This window comes from Miscanthus floridulus, chromosome 1 (genome assembly GCF_019320115.1).
Source record: "Miscanthus floridulus cultivar M001 chromosome 1, ASM1932011v1, whole genome shotgun sequence".
In the NCBI taxonomy this organism is placed as follows: Eukaryota; Viridiplantae; Streptophyta; class Magnoliopsida; order Poales; family Poaceae; genus Miscanthus; species Miscanthus floridulus.
This window is the reverse complement of record NC_089580.1, coordinates 79,742,555-79,760,306: the sequence shown is the minus strand read 5'-3', so window position 1 is coordinate 79,760,306 and position 17,752 is coordinate 79,742,555. Positions and strand designations below refer to the sequence as shown.

Genomic DNA, 17,752 nt, shown 5'->3' with positions numbered 1-17,752 from the left:
CTAGAGGTATGAATCAGGAATCCTCTTATCAACTGTTTATGATTCCCAATTGGTTTTAGCTCGTAGATTCATTCCCTTCTGTTCATTTTAGGAGCTTAAAAATGAAATCCTGATTCCAACCAATGTTGAGAACATAAATTTTCTGGGACCCACGGGTGATCTAGATCCAACTGAGCTTATCAATTTATAGACATATAGGCTTCCATTCAAGCAATCCACCATGAATTTGTTAGCATGGAACAAAACTTTCAGAGCATGGCTTCTCCCACATGACAGATGGAGGGATTGGTACCTCAGAGTGGCCAAAACTCATCAGGCCAGATGGGTCACCTACGATCTGGACCAATGTATAGCCCTGTCTCTATCAAGTATAAAGAAGAGTGAACCCCTGCTGAAATTGGCTTCCTATTTCTGGTCCAATGCCTTTAATGCCTTCTTATTTGGCCATAGGCCAATGATAGTTACTCTGGCTGATAACCATATGTTAATGGGCCTCAGAATCACAGGACCCCTCCAACCTTATAATCTTATCGGCAAACCAGAGCATAAAGTTCAGAGCATCAGATCTGGAGGATGGGGTGGTTACATTACCGCCTACAAGGAGACCAAAAACAGGAATCCTGATCCCAAAGAACACACAGCTTTCTTGAACATGTGGCTAGAAAAATACCTCTTCTGTGGATCAGCATGTAGCCCAACCGCCAACCATTGGTATCTAGCAGAGCAGTTATTATCTCGCGGCGCCGATATTCCACTAGGAAAATTTCTGCTTTGTTCTCTATATCACCTGATGTACTTGGTGTCTTCAAAGTTGATAATGAACGGACCAATTGGCACAATTAGTGGACCATGGTGGCTTCTGCAAATGTGGCTGAATTTGCACATGCCAAAAGCTGCAGCCAATGATCTCGGGACCTTGAGCTTTCCCTCCTTAAACTATTCAGAAACTCAAGAGAAAAATCTGAACAGAGAAGATAAATTCCGCCGATGTCAGTCTTTTGGCGAGGCAGCATCAGCTATTTCAATCAAATGGAGCACTGGCCAATTCTTCAAAGGATTCTACAAAGGACTCCCTGTTGAAATCTTGACTTGGTTCGTCTACCCAGAGATTGCTGAATTTGAGCTCCCAATCTCCTTCAGATTCGAGACTGCCTCCTCAGACAAACTGTCAACTACAATCTTCTAATGTATAGTCAAACCAGGGTTGCTCCATGTAGAATTCAAGCATGGTCGAGAAAAGCCACCAACGTCTTATGAATTTTATAATTCATCCATTGCTGCCCGTGAACTTGGTTTTGGACAGCTGCCCCGGGGGCTATTTTTTGCAAATAAACTAAGGCCGAGGGAAGCTGTAACTCAGCCATGGGAATTCCTAGGGATTTGGCAGTTTGAAGAAGCTTTACCTCAAATCAATGCCGAGGGATGGAAATGTGGTCCTTTCTCCTCGAATCTATTCAATGTTTGGTGGCAAGAATGGGCTCAACATTTGTTCTGCAGCTCAGTCACACCTTTCTGCCAGTCCCTGGATCCCAACTTTCAACCTGACAATGAGGTAGACATTCTGCCTGTATTCATAACTCGTTTTTCAGTATAGCCAATGCAATGCTTATCATCACATTACTTGCAAGATCTCGATTCTACTCCTCCAACAATCAGCAGGAGTAACCGGCCAATCAAATGTCATTTGGTGTCCAAATCCAAGGATGCAATGCCAAGCACCTACTCTGAAGGCCGTTCTAAAAATGCAAGCTGGCCCTATTGTGACTCCGCCAGCTCCAACCTCTAAACGCAAAGCTCCCAAGGGCCAATCCACAAAGGTTATTTCACGCAAGAAAGCGCGAAAAGATCTCACAGCATCATCATCGGCTACCCAAGTAAGTCTTCAAAACATTTCTTTGATAATCATTTACTGCACTTGTTAACTTTATTTATCCTTGTAGCCAACAATTGCCAATACTTTACTAATAAACCGCACGGCAAACTTGCTGGCCCAGGCCTTTGGAGCAATAGGATCATCGGCTACTGCTGAAGAAACAGCCAATGATCAGCGCTTATCAACTTTGGCTGGTGCTGTTATTGTGGTTGCACTTTTTTTCTGTCAATAATCTGACTTTTCACTAACTGATTTCTCACCGTTAGGCCAATCCCTCACCAAATATGGAGGAAACAGGACAAAATCCACAAACTTCATCACTGGGAGGAACCGAGGTATTTCTTGAAAACTGGCCTCACTCGTACCTAATTTGCCAAGTATAAATAATTAAATCTGATCCCTTGTAGATTTTGTCTGGAGAATCATCATGAGCAGGGCTCCCAGGACACATCAACCACTCAGGTATAATAATTCCTTCCAGAACCCAATTCACTCAATTGCTTCATTGACCATTTGTTATCTAGCTAATTGGTGATCAAGAAGAAGAGGACACTGGGAATGCTGACAAAAGCCCAGTTAATTTTTCTGTTCAAGAACTCCGTCATGTTCATCTCTTGTCTGAACTTGTGTGAAATGTCTTGTTAGAATTGATCTCGCGTGATCTATTGACGTCCTCTCAAGTTAATCCTGTGTGCACAACTGACATCTTCATGAATCAAAATTTGCAGGACTTGTAATTTTTTGTGTTTTTGCACTATAGGCGATGCATATCGCATTGGCTTTTACTCCCTTAGGTTAATGCAGAATTACTCGGTTTTTTGTTCTAGAGGCGATACTTTTCAGTATCGGCTATTAGAGCCGATGGCAACTTAATCGGCCGTTTTTCATGTATCAACCCAAACATTTGGGTAATATTTCTTAAAAGGTTTTGCAAAGCACGTAGCTGATCGAAAGGATCAAGATGCTCAAGAGGGAAGTGAATTGGGCTAATTCTAAATTTCTTTGCAATAATTAAACTCTACGGTTAGCCCAATTAACCCTTTGTGCCTAGAAAGTATTTCTATTGATCTAACGCACAAAAGTTTAGCACCCTAGGTTCCAATCCTACTCTAGCATGGTAATTCTAGGAATGTAAAAGACAAGAATTGAATTGCTCAAAGTAAAGAGAGAAGGAGGAACACGACGATATTTTACCGAGGTATCGGAGAGTCGTCACTCTCCACTAGTCCTCGTTGGAGCACCCGCGCAAGGATGTAGCTTTTTCTTGATCCACGCAAGGATCAAGTGCTCTCTACGGGTTGATTCTTCGACACTCCATCACGGTGAATCACCCACAACCGCTTACGACTTGAGTTGGGTCATCCACAAGCTCCTCCGGATGATCACCAAGCTCTCCAATCACCACTAAGCCGTCTAGGTGATGGTGATCACCAAGAGTAACAAGCACGAACTCTCACTTGACCACGACAAGCCTAATGAGAAGGGTGGATGCACACTTTGCTACTCTTGATCTCACTAATGAGGGCTTTCTTTGAGATTCTTAAATCTTAATCACCTCACTAGGACCTTGCTCTTCTTGGCACTCTTAAAGGTGTTTCTTAGTTGTTGGAATGAGTAAAAGTGCCTCACACACGAATGGAGGAAGTATTTATAACATAGGCTGAAAAATAAACCGTTATGTGCCTCTGCGGGGTGACCAGACGCTCTGGTCATGTTGACCAGACGCGCCGGTCAGTTCACCTCGAACTCTAGTGTTTACAGTGTGATCGGACGCTGGCCAGCATCCGGTCAGCACTGACCAGACGCGTCCGGTCACAATTTTGCCTCTGGAACCTTACTAGAGTCGACCTGACGCTGGCCCTCAGTGTCCGCTCACTTGACCTCTCAGCGTCCGGTCGCACCAGATGAAAATATCTCGGTCAAATGAACTGACCGGACCCTGAGCCAGCGTTCAGTCAGTATTTGACCCTTCATTCACTTCCAACTCTCGAACGTACGTGAATAAAGTTTGCTCCATTGGATCTAAGGACTATTTTGGGGCTACCTAGTGCTAGATTTAGCAAGTGTACACCATACCTAACTCACTAGACTCATCTAGGTCAAGCTACCCGTCCATACCCCCCTTAATAGTACGATCAAAGGAAAACAAAGTCCTAAACTACTCTAAGTGTCTCTTCAACTCCAAATGACACTTAGAACTAGTCCATCCTTAACCTTGTTGTCCATCCTTTAAAAACCGAAACGATTTCCATCGTAGAGGCATGACCACCATGATTGCCCAATCGATCTCCATTACCGTGACCTAACTTAATTGCCTCTGCAAAACATACGTTAGTCACAGTAATCACGTATTGTCATTAATCACCAAAACCCAACTAGGGGCCTAGATGCTTTCAATCTCCTCCTTTTTTTGTGATTGATGACAATACTACCTCAAGTATGTGAAAGAGATGAGGTTTTTAACAAGCTTGGTTCATATAAGCTTTTGACAATAAGAACAAAAAAAGTTAGGCAAGCTTATATGACCCAAGCCAACATAATGTACTCAAAAGATATGAAATAAGCATGAGTACAAGTAACAAAGCTCATTCGTATCGGAGTAAAACACGGAAGCAAGAGCAAATGAGCTTAGCACAACTGATATGACATGTAAATAATACAAAGTAGAGAGCACACATGTCATGTATCACAATCACATAGATATCACTATCATATAAAAAGTTTAATTCATAAAAGTAAACACACAACGAATGCATAATAGTGTATCACACATAAAAACCAAATATAATAGATAGTCTAAGTAAACTAAGCTCCCCCCTAAGTCGGTCCCCCTAAGTCTAGCATACTCGATCCCTCTCCCCCTTTTGCGTCAAACACCAAAACCTAAGGGTCGGTCGGTGGGGCTACAGTAGACGAGTCGGGCGCTGAGGTATGAGGAGCAAGCTAGAACTGAGTGCCATCATCATCTGAACCCGAGCTCTGAGCTGTCTGACCCTCTATAGCTGGAAGCAACGCTGAAGCGGTCTAGGTCATATCAACAACTGGAGCTGCTGTAGACTATGCAGGTATGACTAAAGCAGCTGGCTCTGATGATGCCACTAACGAAGGGAGCGTCTCTGTAGTCCCGGTAATAGGTGCAACGATAGAAGGACCTGGGACATGCAAATATGGGGGAGTAGGCTGCCCTGTCAACTCACTGAAGGATGCACCAAGGCTCCTGGACACTATAGTATCTAGCACTAGCAGCGAAAAAGTCTGAGCCGATGTAAAGCCTATCTGGAGAGGTGTGAACTATGGGGCTATCATGGGCAAAGCAAACTACTAGGACATCTGCTCTGTAGGTGAAGCAAACTATGCTAGTGGCTATCCCTAACTCTGAAGCCCACTAGGCTGTAATACTGGAGTTATAGAAGTGGTGGCAGGCTGACCAAGCTAGGGTGAAGGCTGTGGCGGTGGAACCCCAATAGCTGTCACTACATGTTGCATAAATCCAAGGAGCTGTTGCTGCATGAGGAGTTGCTGCTGATGCATAGCCTGCTGCTGCTCCTGTATGGCTTGCTGCTGTCGCTGAAACTCATCCTGTCGAGCCTAGAACTGTGCAAACGTGGTGGTGGTCTCCTGAGCCTAGCGAGCCTGATCCTGCCTCATCCGCTCAAGTATGGCAAGTAGAGCAGGGTCAGTCTGTGGTGCAGATGGAGCTAAACTGGAGCTACCGGCCTCATGATCATGTCATCAAGGAGGCATCTGAGGTATCTTGTGGTAGTCCTCATCTGAGCTGTCACTGGGGTCACTCTCGACCATCCCCTCCTACTGAGCATCCAACTACTCCTCCTCTATAGCTGCTATGCCCCTGATAGTATTATCCTACTGGGCTGTAGTCTCTAGCACCTCTAGACGACGGCGTGGCTAGCTAGGTGCAGTCGGTGTACTATGGTGGATCATCTAAGTCAGGTTATATGTAGGGAACTCTGTCGTAGCACCACTATACTCAGCTAGCATCTTAGGCGGCCTCACTATAACTGCCCTATGAATAAGAAACATGATCTAGTGGGCATAGGGTAACTGTCGGTGACCTTTGAACCCCTCAGCAATAGTGTCCTCCATATCTAATAGAAGGAGATCCCAAATATCAAATATTGTCTGCTGCATCAGACAGTTCAGTAGCCACAACTAGATGCGAGTCAAGCTCTCGCGATACCCCATCCTCAGAAGCAGTGTCCTCCTCATAATGACATCAAGCACTCTAGCAGTAGGAGTAAGATCAATAGGTGTCCTGCTCAACCCCTCATCGAATGGCTCTATAAAGCAGTGGCAGACTAGATCTGTAGGGGGCACCATCCCACCATAAGGATGTCTGGGGGCGCTATCTGTCCATAGCAAACCTCTTGTAGTCGGATGGGCTGCTTCTGAAGCCTGAGTATCTCTCTGACCCTGGTGCTCGTCAGCCTGTAATCTCTGCCACTGAATGCAAAGTGTATGAATCTATGCTGCGGGTCAATCTAGAGAGAAGCATAGAACTGACGGACCCAAGATGGAACATACAATCCTATCTATCCAAGTAAATCTATCAACCCTGGTAGGTAAGAAAGGTAGGGGCGAATGTGCTCTCTAGCTGTTGCAACAATAGACTCTATGTTGCACACCCTTTGAGATCTGAAAATAGCTCCACTGTTAAGATATGCATTATAGAAATCCTCCTACAGTGGTGTGTTGAAGCCCTCTGATGCACGCTCATCTTGCCTCGATGGAAACCACTGCTCAAACTCCACAAATCGGAGCTGCTGCACCTGCTTGGCCGTGGTGGCCCTTAGATCTAGATGAGTCACTGGAAGTGGACCCAGTGGTTTGGGCAATGGACGAGAACCCCTCCGCTGTGTATCTGCCCTCAGTATGACTGGAACACGGGTATGACTAGAGCAGCGAAGCTATGGCTGAGGTGTCTGCTCTATCTCCTATGCCTACTATCCCTCTAGAGTTTGGTCTACTACCTGTGACTCCTGCTGCTGTGACTCCCCCTGAGGCTAACCCTCATCAATGGCAACATGCCATCCTCCAATCATGAGAGTCCTAGGTGGAGCACCATGAAGGCGCTCAACCTACTCAAGTGTAGCCATCGCTTCTGGTGAAAGCTGATCTATGATCCAGACTCCACTATGAGCACCTCCTCTCTCGGCACGCTCTACAGCCTCTGCAACTATAGCTGCTCTAGCTGTATCTACATCTAGATACTTGCGCTTCTTTGTTGCTAGCTTCTTTGTCGCCTTGCCTTTTGGATCTATAGGCAAGCAAGGCGGACGCCTTGGATCCTCATCACCAGGACCACCTCCAACATTCTTGATGCGAACCATCGGTTGGATCAGAAAAGAACAACTACCAACTGTCACTTTTGAGGCTTGGCCTCGATCCATACTCGCGAGCTTGGCCCTGAGTTGACTGACAACTGCAAGTATGACCTCAACGACACCGACTCGCTGCACGATAGAATAGATAGGATATATAGATAATCTTAATTATTCATCTAGAGATATGAAACACTAAGAAAGCAAGCAATTAGGTATGAAATTGAATCAAGGGCTTGCTACTTGATGAACCAGCGATCCAATGAGAAAAGAAGCGACACGCGGGGAACCACCGGGTCGGCTAGGGCTTGGGTTGCAATGCAGCAAGAAAACGGCCATGAAGCAGAGGCATGGGGCACTGGTGCTAGAGCATGGCGGCTCGGCCGCAAGAGCTCGGCTATAAAGCTAGGTAGCTTGGCAGCGTTGGTGGCGGCGGCACGCGGAGGCGGCGGCGCGCGGAGGCAGCGGCGGCAGCGCGTGGAGGTACGGCGCGACGGGGTTAGTGGTGGCGGCGCATGAAGGTGTGGTGCGGTGGCATCGGTGGCGGTGGCGTGGAGGTGCGGCGCGACGGCGTAGGCCACACGAGCATGGTGGCGTGAGCGGCGCATGGAGGTGCGGTGCGGAGGCGTCGACGGCATGGGCAGGGGTACGGTGGTGAATCCAGAGGCTATGGCGTGATGCGGCAGCTCGGGGAAGATGGCACAGCGAGAATAAAGATTAGGTCAACACGTGCTTGGACTATACGGGGGTCCCCCGTGGAGTAGAAAAGGAAATGGAGAAAGAATCTAGGTGCCGCATGTTTTCTACTGACCAAACGCTCCGGTGGCAGCGACCGGAGGCTACCACCCAGCGTCCGGTCGATTCTAGTAAGGTCCACATGACCGAACGCGTTCGGTGGACACCGACCAGACATAGCCAGAGTCCGATGCAAGCAGTCTTCATTGTCTTCGATTGACCAGACGTAGAGCCACCATCTGACCGGATGCTAGGAGAACACTGTTCCAGCGTCCGGTCACTCCTTCGTAGCGAGTTCACCTCCTATGAACTAACCGAACACTAGACATTAGAGTCTGGTGCAGCGTCCGGTCACTCCTTTTCTAGCGAAATTTCAAAGTCCTTCGTGCTGCCTATTCCCAATCAAGTCCCAACTCCAATAAAATCCAAATAAACACCAATTGGAACTTATGTGAGTGACCTCTCTCAAACCCTCAAATTTTTGAAAATATTTTGCCTTAGGCTATAATTCTTTTTAAGAAAATAGGCAATAAGAGGGTAATTGAAGATAAATGACAAAACAACATTCATGCATATGCAATGCAATACTTGAAAGTAAATCTAGTTGCTTGTCAAGTTTGATCCAAGGTTAAGCTTCTACACACGCTTTACGGCGGTTATCTTAACCATGTTAGACAAGCCCTATATGCATTACCAAAAATTAAATATGTTGTATATTACAATGCAATGCAAGGGACAACACAAGCTCATCTTTTAGTAAAGTTGCTAAAATCAAGAACATTGAGCTCATTCCGCAATCTACAAAATGTTGCCTCATCTAGCGGTTTAGTGAAGATATCCGTCAATTGATCCTCGGTCCTTACACCTTCTAAGGATATATCATTTTTAGCAACATGATCTCTAAGAAAGTGATGGCGGATATCTATGTGCTTGGTGCAAGAGTGTTGAACTAGATTATTTACAAGTTTTACCGCACTTTCATTGTTGCACAAAAGAGGTACTTTATCTAGAACTACACCATAGTCTAGCAAAGTTTGTTTCATGTAAAGTATTTGTGCACAACAAGCACCCATGGCAATGTATTCCGCTTCGGCGGTGGACAAAGCCACACTATTTTGCTTCTTGGAGGACCAAGACACAAGTGATCTACCAAGCAAATGGCACCCTCCGGATGTGCTTTTTCTATCAACTTTGCAACCGGCATAATCCAAATCAGAATAGCCAACTAACTCAAATATAGCTCCTTTGGGATACCAAAGGCCAATGCTTGGTGTGTGCTTAAGATACCTAAGGATTCTTTTTACGGCAATTAAATGAGTTTCCTTAGGATTAGCTTGAAATCTTGCACACATACACACACTAAACATGATGTCGGGCCTAGATGCGGTTAAATATAACAAGCTATCAATCATAGAGCGGTAGATAGTTTGATCAACCGTGTTACCTCCCTTATCTAGGTTGAAATGTCCATTAGTTGGCATTGGTGTCTTAATTGGCTTACATGCATCCATCTTGAATCTCTTGAGAAGATCATTTGTATATTTCTCTTGAGAGATGAAAATCCCTTCTCTCATTTGTTTGATTTGAAAACCAAGAAAGAATGTAAGCTCTCCAATCATTGACATCTCGAACTCCTTTGACATTAATTCACCAAACCGTTTGCAAGAATCTTCATTTGATGATCCAAAGATGATATCATCAACATACATTTGATAAATGAAGATGTGCCCATCAAGATTCTTGGTGAATAGTGTGGTGTCAACCTTCCCGATGGTGAAGCCCTTCTCAATAAGGAAGTCCTGAAGGTGCTCATACCAAGCTCTTAGGGCTTGCTTAAGCCCATATAATGCCTTGGACAACCTATAAACATGATTAGGATATGTAGGGTCTTCAAACCCGGGAGGTTGATCAACATAGACTAGTTCATTAATAAAGCCATTTAAAAATGCATTTTTCACATCCATTTGATATAGTTTCATTTCATGATGTGATGCATATGCAAGGAGGATACGAATCACTTCTAGTCTTGCAACTGGTGCAAAGGTCTCTCCAAAATTCAATCCTTCAACTTGAGAGAACCCCTTTGCAACTAGTCTTGCCATGTTCCTCACAACTACGCCTTGATCATTTTGCTTGTTGTGGAACACCCACTTTGTTTCAATGACTCTTGCACCTTTTGGCTGCTCTTCAAGAGTCCAAACTTCATTGTGGGTGAAATTGTTCAACTCTTCATGCATGGCATTTATCGAATCCGGATCTTGAAGAGCTTCTTATACCTTGGTAGGCTCACAGCAAGAGACAAATGAGTGATGAGCAATAAATGAAGCAAGTTTTTGTGAGCGAGTCATTACTCCCTTTGATGGACTCCCTATGATGAGATATTGTGGATGATCTTGTAGTAGAGGTGTATTTGTTCTATTGGCCACTTGATGAGGAGGTTGTGGAGCATCAACATCTTGTGCTTGTGCCACCATTTGATCATGGGAGACATGAGTATCTTCATTTTCTACTCTCCCATCCTTATCATCATCTTGTGGCACACTTGATGAAGAAGGTGGATCAATCGCTTGTACATCATCTTCATCATCTTTAGGCTTGATGTCTCCAACTAGAATGTTCTTCATAGCCTCTCTCAATGGTTCATCACCTACATCATCAAGATTCTCATGTGCTCCTTGGGAGCCGTTAGATTCATCAAATTCCACATCATATGTTTCTTCAACCAAGCCGGTGGCATGATTAAATACTCTATATACTTTGGACTTTGATGAGTAACCAACAAGAAAACCAATATTACAACGTCTTTGAAACTTCCCTAGGTGTTGCTGCTTCTTGTAGATGTAGCATTTGCAACCAAACACCCTAAAGAAGGAGACATCCGGCTTCTTCCCATTGAGCAACTCATATGGTGTCTTGCCAAGGAACTTTTGAAGGAATAGGCGGTTAGATGCATAGCATGCGGTGTTGATAGCTTCCGCCCATAGAGCTTCGGGGGTGTTGTACTCGTCAAGCATTGTTCTTGTAAGAGTGATCAATGCCCGGTTCTTCCTCTCAAATACACCATTTTATTGAGGAGTATATGTTGCGGAGACCTCATGTTTGATTAAAACTTCATCACAATAGGCCTCTATGTTTGTGTTGTCAAATTCCTTCCCATTGTCACTTCTTATCTTCTTGAGCTTCACTTCAAATTCATTTTGTGCTCTCTTGGCAAACTTCTTGAAGCATAATGCAACTTTGGATTTGTCATGAAGGAAGAATACCCATGTATATCTTGAATAGTCATCAACAATCACAAGACAATAAAGATTTGCTCCCAAACTCTTGTATGTTGTTGGCCCAAATAAGCCCATGTGAAGGAGTTCTAGCACTCTTGTGGTTGACATGAAAGCTTTGGTTGGATGAGTATTTGCAACTTGCTTGCTGGCTTGACATGCACTACAAAGCTTGTCCTTCTCAAACTTCACATCCTTCAACCCTCTCACCAAATCATTCTTCATTAGCTTCTTGAGTGAGCTCATCCCAACATGAGCAAGTCTTCTATGCCATAGCCACCCAAGTGTTGTTTTGGTGAAAAGGCAAGTCTTCAAATTTGCATCTTTGGAGGTGAAGTCCACTAGATATAGGTTGTTGTATCTAAATCCTTTGAATATCACTTGATCATCATCCTTCTTAGATACAACAACTTCCTTCTCGGTGAACAAGCATTGAAAGCCAAGATCACACAATTGTCCAACGGATAGCAAGTTGAAGCTCAATGAAGCAACATATAGCACATTTGAGATAGAATGATCATTTGATATTGCCACTTTGCCCAATCCTTTAACCTTGCCCTTTGAGTTATCTCCAAATGTGATTCTTTCTTGTCCATCTACTTCTTCATCTAGTGAGGTGAACATATGAGAATCACTAGTCATATGTTGTGTGCAACCACTATCAATAACCCAATGACTTCCACATGTCTTGTAGTTCACCTACACACAAGAGATCAAGCTTTAGGAACCCAAACTTGTTGGGGGCCCTTGTGGGGGGTATGGCCCCCGGTATCCTCAAGACAAGACATGGGCCCACCATCAGAGGTGGCCTGGCCCACAAGATCAAGGCATGCACGACGTTGCTCGGCGTGCACCGCAAGCTATTGTATAGTACCAAATAGGCTACTTTACTTGAAACCCTGTCCCTCCAGACTATATAAGGAGAGGCAGGGGTCCCCTAGCAGACAAGATACATGAAGATCTGTCTACTACATCTCAATACAATACACCAAAGACACAGGACATAGGGCATTACGTCGATCAGACAGCCCGAACCTATCTAAATCGCTGTCTCTGTGCCTTGTGTCACCATCCGGTTCCTGATTACGTGCACCCCCACTGACAAATCTACCATTGCAGGATACCCCTCGGTGGACTGCCAAGCATATTTTGTTGATAGTTGGCGCGCCAGGTAGGGGTGTGTGCTTGATCCATGGTGAGCTAGATGGACCTCAAATCAACAGCGCGTTCTCATCATCAATCTCATAGAGATCCATGCCGATCCATGACGACGATTCATCGCTGGCTAAACCAGCCCTCGCGACAGCAGATCCGATCTCGGAACCACCTCCAAGGTCATCTTCACCGACAACTCACCGCCCATCAGGTGCTCACCGTCAACGCCAACCAGATAACACCATATGTCGTTGACCAGACACTCTGTCTAAAGCTAAGTCATGCTTTAATATTCTTCTAAATATTCTCCGATCTTCGTATATCGCCATAATGTTTCTCTGAACTATTTTCTCCATATTTGCTCTCCAAAAGATTTTCTGAACCCCCGAACAGTGCATTGATGCTCGGACGCCTCTAGAGATGGCCCTGTCTCTGGCTCCTCCCTACACGTGCTATGGGCTCCATGCTCTATGTTATGGGTGGTCGGCAGTGGCTCCTTGGTCACGCCTGTTCCTCCTACACGTGCACGGGCTCCGCACTCGACGTTATGGACTATGGGCTAGCTAGGGCTAGAGACTCAGCTACACACTAACTGGTCGGGCGGTCTATATTAAATATAAATACATCTTCAGAATAACACTAAGTGTTCACACCAACATATCACCAAGTTGCATACATTATTTCATTACCATTGCTGATTTTTCTCCAGAGTTCATTTATTTTTACATCATGTACTACCCATTCTACATGTTTGTATTATAGGGTCATCATCCAGGTGATCGGACCACCTAGTGTTCAGACTTCTCCACCGATCAACTGGTAGGACCGCTTGGTTCATGGACTCCATCGCCGACCAGTTGATCAAACTATTCACCGATCGCTTCTACTCAATGCTCACTTCGCCACCGACCAGTTGACCAGACTGTTCGTCGCTCGTGCTTCATTGCTAGCTATGCCAGTTACTCCTCGGCGCACGGATACTTTGTGCTCGAGGACTAAGTGGGCACACTTCACTGCACGGATGTCGTCAGCTACGTCGATGTTTGGACCTCACCGCCTACGCCGGGGACTCCTCGGTGCTTGGACGTCGCCAGCTACGCTGGGGACTCCTCAGTGCTCGGACCTCACCACCTACGCTGGGGACTCCTCGGTGCTCGAACCTCGCCGCCTATGCTGGGAACTCCTCGGTGCTCGGACATCGCCAGCTACGCCCGAGGACTCCTCAGTGCTCAGACCTCGCCAGCTACGCCAGGGACTCCTTGGTGCTCAAACATTGCCAGCAATGCCGGGGACTCCTCGGTCTTCGATACTCGGATATCGCCAGCTACGCCAGGGACTCCTTGCTCTTCGGTGCTTGGACATCGTTGCCTACATCGGGGACTCCTCGCTCTTTGGTGCTTGGACATTGCCGCCTACGTCGGAGACTCCTTGGTGCTTGGACATCGCCGCCTACGCCGGGGACTCCTCGCTCCTCGGTGCTTGAACATCGCTAGCGATACCGAGGACTTGTCGCTCCTCGGTGCTTGGTCATCGCTGGCGACGTCGGGAACTCCTCGCTCCTCGGTGCTCAGACATCGCCAACGACGTCGGGGACTCCTCGCTCCTCGGTGCTTAGTCATCGCGAGCAACACCGAGGACTCCTCGCTTCTCAGTGCTCGGACATCGCTAGTGATGCTAGGGACTCCTCGCTCCTCGGTGCTCAGTCATCGCCAGCGACACTAGGGACTCCTCGCTCCTTGGTGCTCAGACATCGCTAGCAATGCCGAGGACTCCTCACTCCTCAGTGCTCCCTCGGTGCTCGGATCTTGATACGTCTCGTCGGTGTGCTATCAAGCTACTCCATGCTATTTGGATCAAGGTGCTGATCTTGGGCAGCACGCCTGGGGTCTTGATACGCGCATGTCAGACGACGTCGTCAAGCTTTTAGACTTCTTTTTCTTTGACCCTGCTACAAGATTCATTCTTCATCTTCTAGTAGGCTCGGGGACTAAGTGGGCACACTTCACCTTGCGGTGAATGTGCTTGTTCTCATCTCAAGGCTACGCCTGGGGACTGGCTACCTGCTTAGCTGGTCTTCTACTTTCTGACCCTAGCACCACGTGACTATGTCACCTACTATCAGGCTCAGGGACTAGCTATGGGGGGTATGGCCCTCGGTATCCTCAAGACAAGACTTGGGCCGCACCATCAGAGGTGGCCCAGCCCACAAGATCAAGGCGTGCACGACGCTGCTCGGCGTGCACCGCAAGCTATTGTATAGTACCAAATAGGCTACTTTACTTGTAACCCTGTCCCTCCAGACTATATAAGGAGAGGCAGGGGTCCCCTAGCGGACAAGATACACGAAGATCTATCTACTACATCTCAATACAATACACCAAAGACATAGGATGTAGGGTATTATGTCGGTCAGATGGCCCGAACCTGTCTAAATCGCTATCTCTGTGCCTTGTGTCACCATTCGATTCCTGATTATGTGCACCCCCACCGACAAATCTACCATTGTGGGATACCCCTCGGTGGACTGCCAAGCATATTCTGTCGACAGCCCTTCACCTTCTCAACAAGTGACTTAGTAACCCAAATTTTCTTAGGCCTATTCTTGTTGGGGGGTCCTAAGAACATGACTTTCATCTTTTCACTAGAGTCCTTTCTAAGCATGTAGTGAGCATTGAAGGAAAAAGGTCTAGCATGCTTGGGCAAGGGTTGTGGTGGTGGAGTTTGGCACTCATGAGCAAAGTGGCCTTCTTTTCCACACTCAAAACACTTCTTTGGCTTTGGCTTTTGTTGTTGTTGGGCTTGAGCCTTCTTCTCTTTGTTTGCCATGTACCCAATGCCACTTCTATCCATCTTCATGACGGTGTTCATTAGTAGCTCACTTTGAAGATACTTGCCTCTAGTGAACTTGCTCAATCCAATCTTGAGATGCTCTTTCTCCAACTTGAGCTTCTTGTTTTCTTCCTTAAGAGCATCATTGTTTTTCTCTTCCTTGAGCTTCTTGTTTTCTTCTTTGAGCTTCTCATTCTCAAGTATCAATCCATCATCATGATCAAGAGTTTCTAGCACAATGGACTTGGTGGTTTTGAGTTCTTCAAGATCTTTCTTGAGCTTTTCATTGTCATTCTTGAGCTTGACAAACTCATCATAATCATTGGCCTCAACCACTTGCTTGCCCTTGCTACTAGAACTTTGCTCAACGCTCTCAATGATCAAATCATCATATGATGTAGCTATATCAATCTTAACAACATTGTTAGTAGCATCATGTGGCTCATTGAATAAATATTCTTGAGCAATAACTAGATTATCATGATTAATCTTGAGAGTAGTATATTCATCTTTTAGCATATTATGGCTAGTGATGAGCTCTTTATGCATCCTCTCAAGTTTATCAAGTTTATCTTTAAGCTCTTTCTTAGAAGATTTGAGCTCTTTGAGTTTGGATGACATAGCTTCATTTGCTTCTCTAAGCTCAACACTAGCCTTTTTGGCTACATCACATTTAGCTAAAAGAGAATCATTTTTTGCTTCTAGCTTGTCATTCTTAGCTCTAGTCTTTATAATGATCTTGGAGTATTTATTTAGTAATTTAACAAGATCATCATAAGAAGGTGAGTCATATTCATCATCATCACTATCGCTATCATTATTACTAGCATGTTCATCACCACTACTCTCATCATCATTTGATACCTTGCATTCACCCTTGGCCTTAAGGCATAGGTGTGTAGAGGATGATGGCGATGGTGGCGGTGAAGATGATGAAGAGTCAATAACAATGGTGGCCACCTTCTCATTGTCACTATCATCATCAGATGAGCCACTAGATGAATCAATGTCCATGAGCCAATCACCGACGATGTATGCCTTTCCACTCTTCTTCTTCTTGTGGAAGTCCTTCTTCTTTTCCATCTCTCTTCTTGTATGGTTTGTCTTTCTTCTTCTCATCTTCATCACTTGAGTCATCTTTCTTGCCCTTGTTCTTGTTCTTGAACTTGTCTTTCTTGGGCTTTGTGCATTGGTGAGCTAGATGACAAGTTCACCACAATTGTAGCAATCCATCTCGGAGATTGGCTTCCTTCTAGAGCTAGTGAAGAACTTCTTCTTCTTGCCATCAAACTTGATGCCACTCTTGTTGAGCTTCTTTAGCATCTTGGTAGTTTTTCTCACCATGAGAGCAAGGCTTGCATCATCAACTTCATCATCACTTGAGCTCTCATACTCAAGCCTTGCTTTGCCCTTCTCTTGACTAGCTTTGAATGCTAAGTCCTTTTCTTTCTTCTTGTTAGAGGATGAGCCATCTTGAGGTGTGATGTGCATGTACATCTCATGAGCATTGATCTTTCCCAAGATTTGTGTCGGTGTAGCAGTGGAAAGATCACCTTGATGAAGTACGGTCACAATATGCCCATATTTGTCAATGGGGAGGACACTCAAGATATTTCTTACAACATCGGATGGTTGCATTTGAGTTAGACCAAGCCCATTGACTTCCTCTACAAGAATATTCAAATGTGAATACATTTCATTAGCACATTCTTTAGGAAGCATTTCAAAAGAGTTAAGCTTTTTCATGACGAGATGATAGCGTTCCTCATGCTCACTCTTTGTTCCCTCATGGAGTGCACAAACATCCGACCATAGTGCATGGGTGTCTTTGTGGTTCCTCACCCGGTTGAACACATCTTTACAAAGGACTCTAAATATGGTGTTTCTAGCCTTTGCATTCATTTTTCATAATTCAGCTCATCACGTTGTAGGTTAGTAGCATCTCGAGGTTTTGGGAAGCCTTGTGAGGCGGCTCTATGTATTCCAACATCTAGAGCTTCTAAGTACGCCTCCATGTGAATTTTCTAATATGGAAAATCATCCCCCTCAAAGATAGGAGGAGGTCCATCCCCGTGAGCATCTTTCTCTAGGCGGTTAAGCCTAAATATATGAGCATGAGGCTCTGATACCAATTAAAAGGATCAAGATGCCCAAGAGGTTGGGGGTGAATTGGGCTAATTCTAAATTTCTTTGCAATAATTAAACTCTATAGTTAGCCCAATTAACCCCTTGTGCCTAGAAAGTGTTTCTATTAATCTAATGCACAAAAGTTTAGCACCCCAGGTTCTAATCCTACTCTAGCATGGCAATTCTAGGAATGTAAAAGACAAGAATTGAATTGCTTAAAGTAAATGCTCAAAGTAAAGAGAGGAGGAACACGGTGATGTTTTGCCAAGGTATCAGATAGTCGCCACTCTCCACTAGTCCTTGTTGGAGCACCCACGCAAGGGTGTAGCTCCTCCTTGATCCGCGCAAGGATCAAGTGCTCTCTACGGGTTGATTCTTCAACACTCCGTCACGGTGAATCACCCACAACCGCTTACAAC

The 17,752-nt window shown here is 45.3% G+C and overlaps 1 protein-coding gene across 1 annotated transcript in view; it reads left to right on the top strand.

Moving 5' to 3' along the window:
- The first annotated feature begins 1,703 nt into the window (after window positions 1-1,703).
- The window catches only part of LOC136459263 (uncharacterized), a 33,680-nt gene continuing 17,631 nt past the window's right edge, over window positions 1,704-17,752 (top strand). The window contains exons 1-4 of the mRNA XM_066459141.1: window positions 1,704-1,874; window positions 1,995-2,067; window positions 2,140-2,208; window positions 2,281-2,335. Of these exons, the coding sequence (XP_066315238.1) occupies window positions 1,704-1,874; window positions 1,995-2,067; window positions 2,140-2,208; window positions 2,281-2,335 (368 nt within the window). The remainder of the gene's footprint in view (window positions 1,875-1,994; window positions 2,068-2,139; window positions 2,209-2,280; window positions 2,336-17,752) is intronic.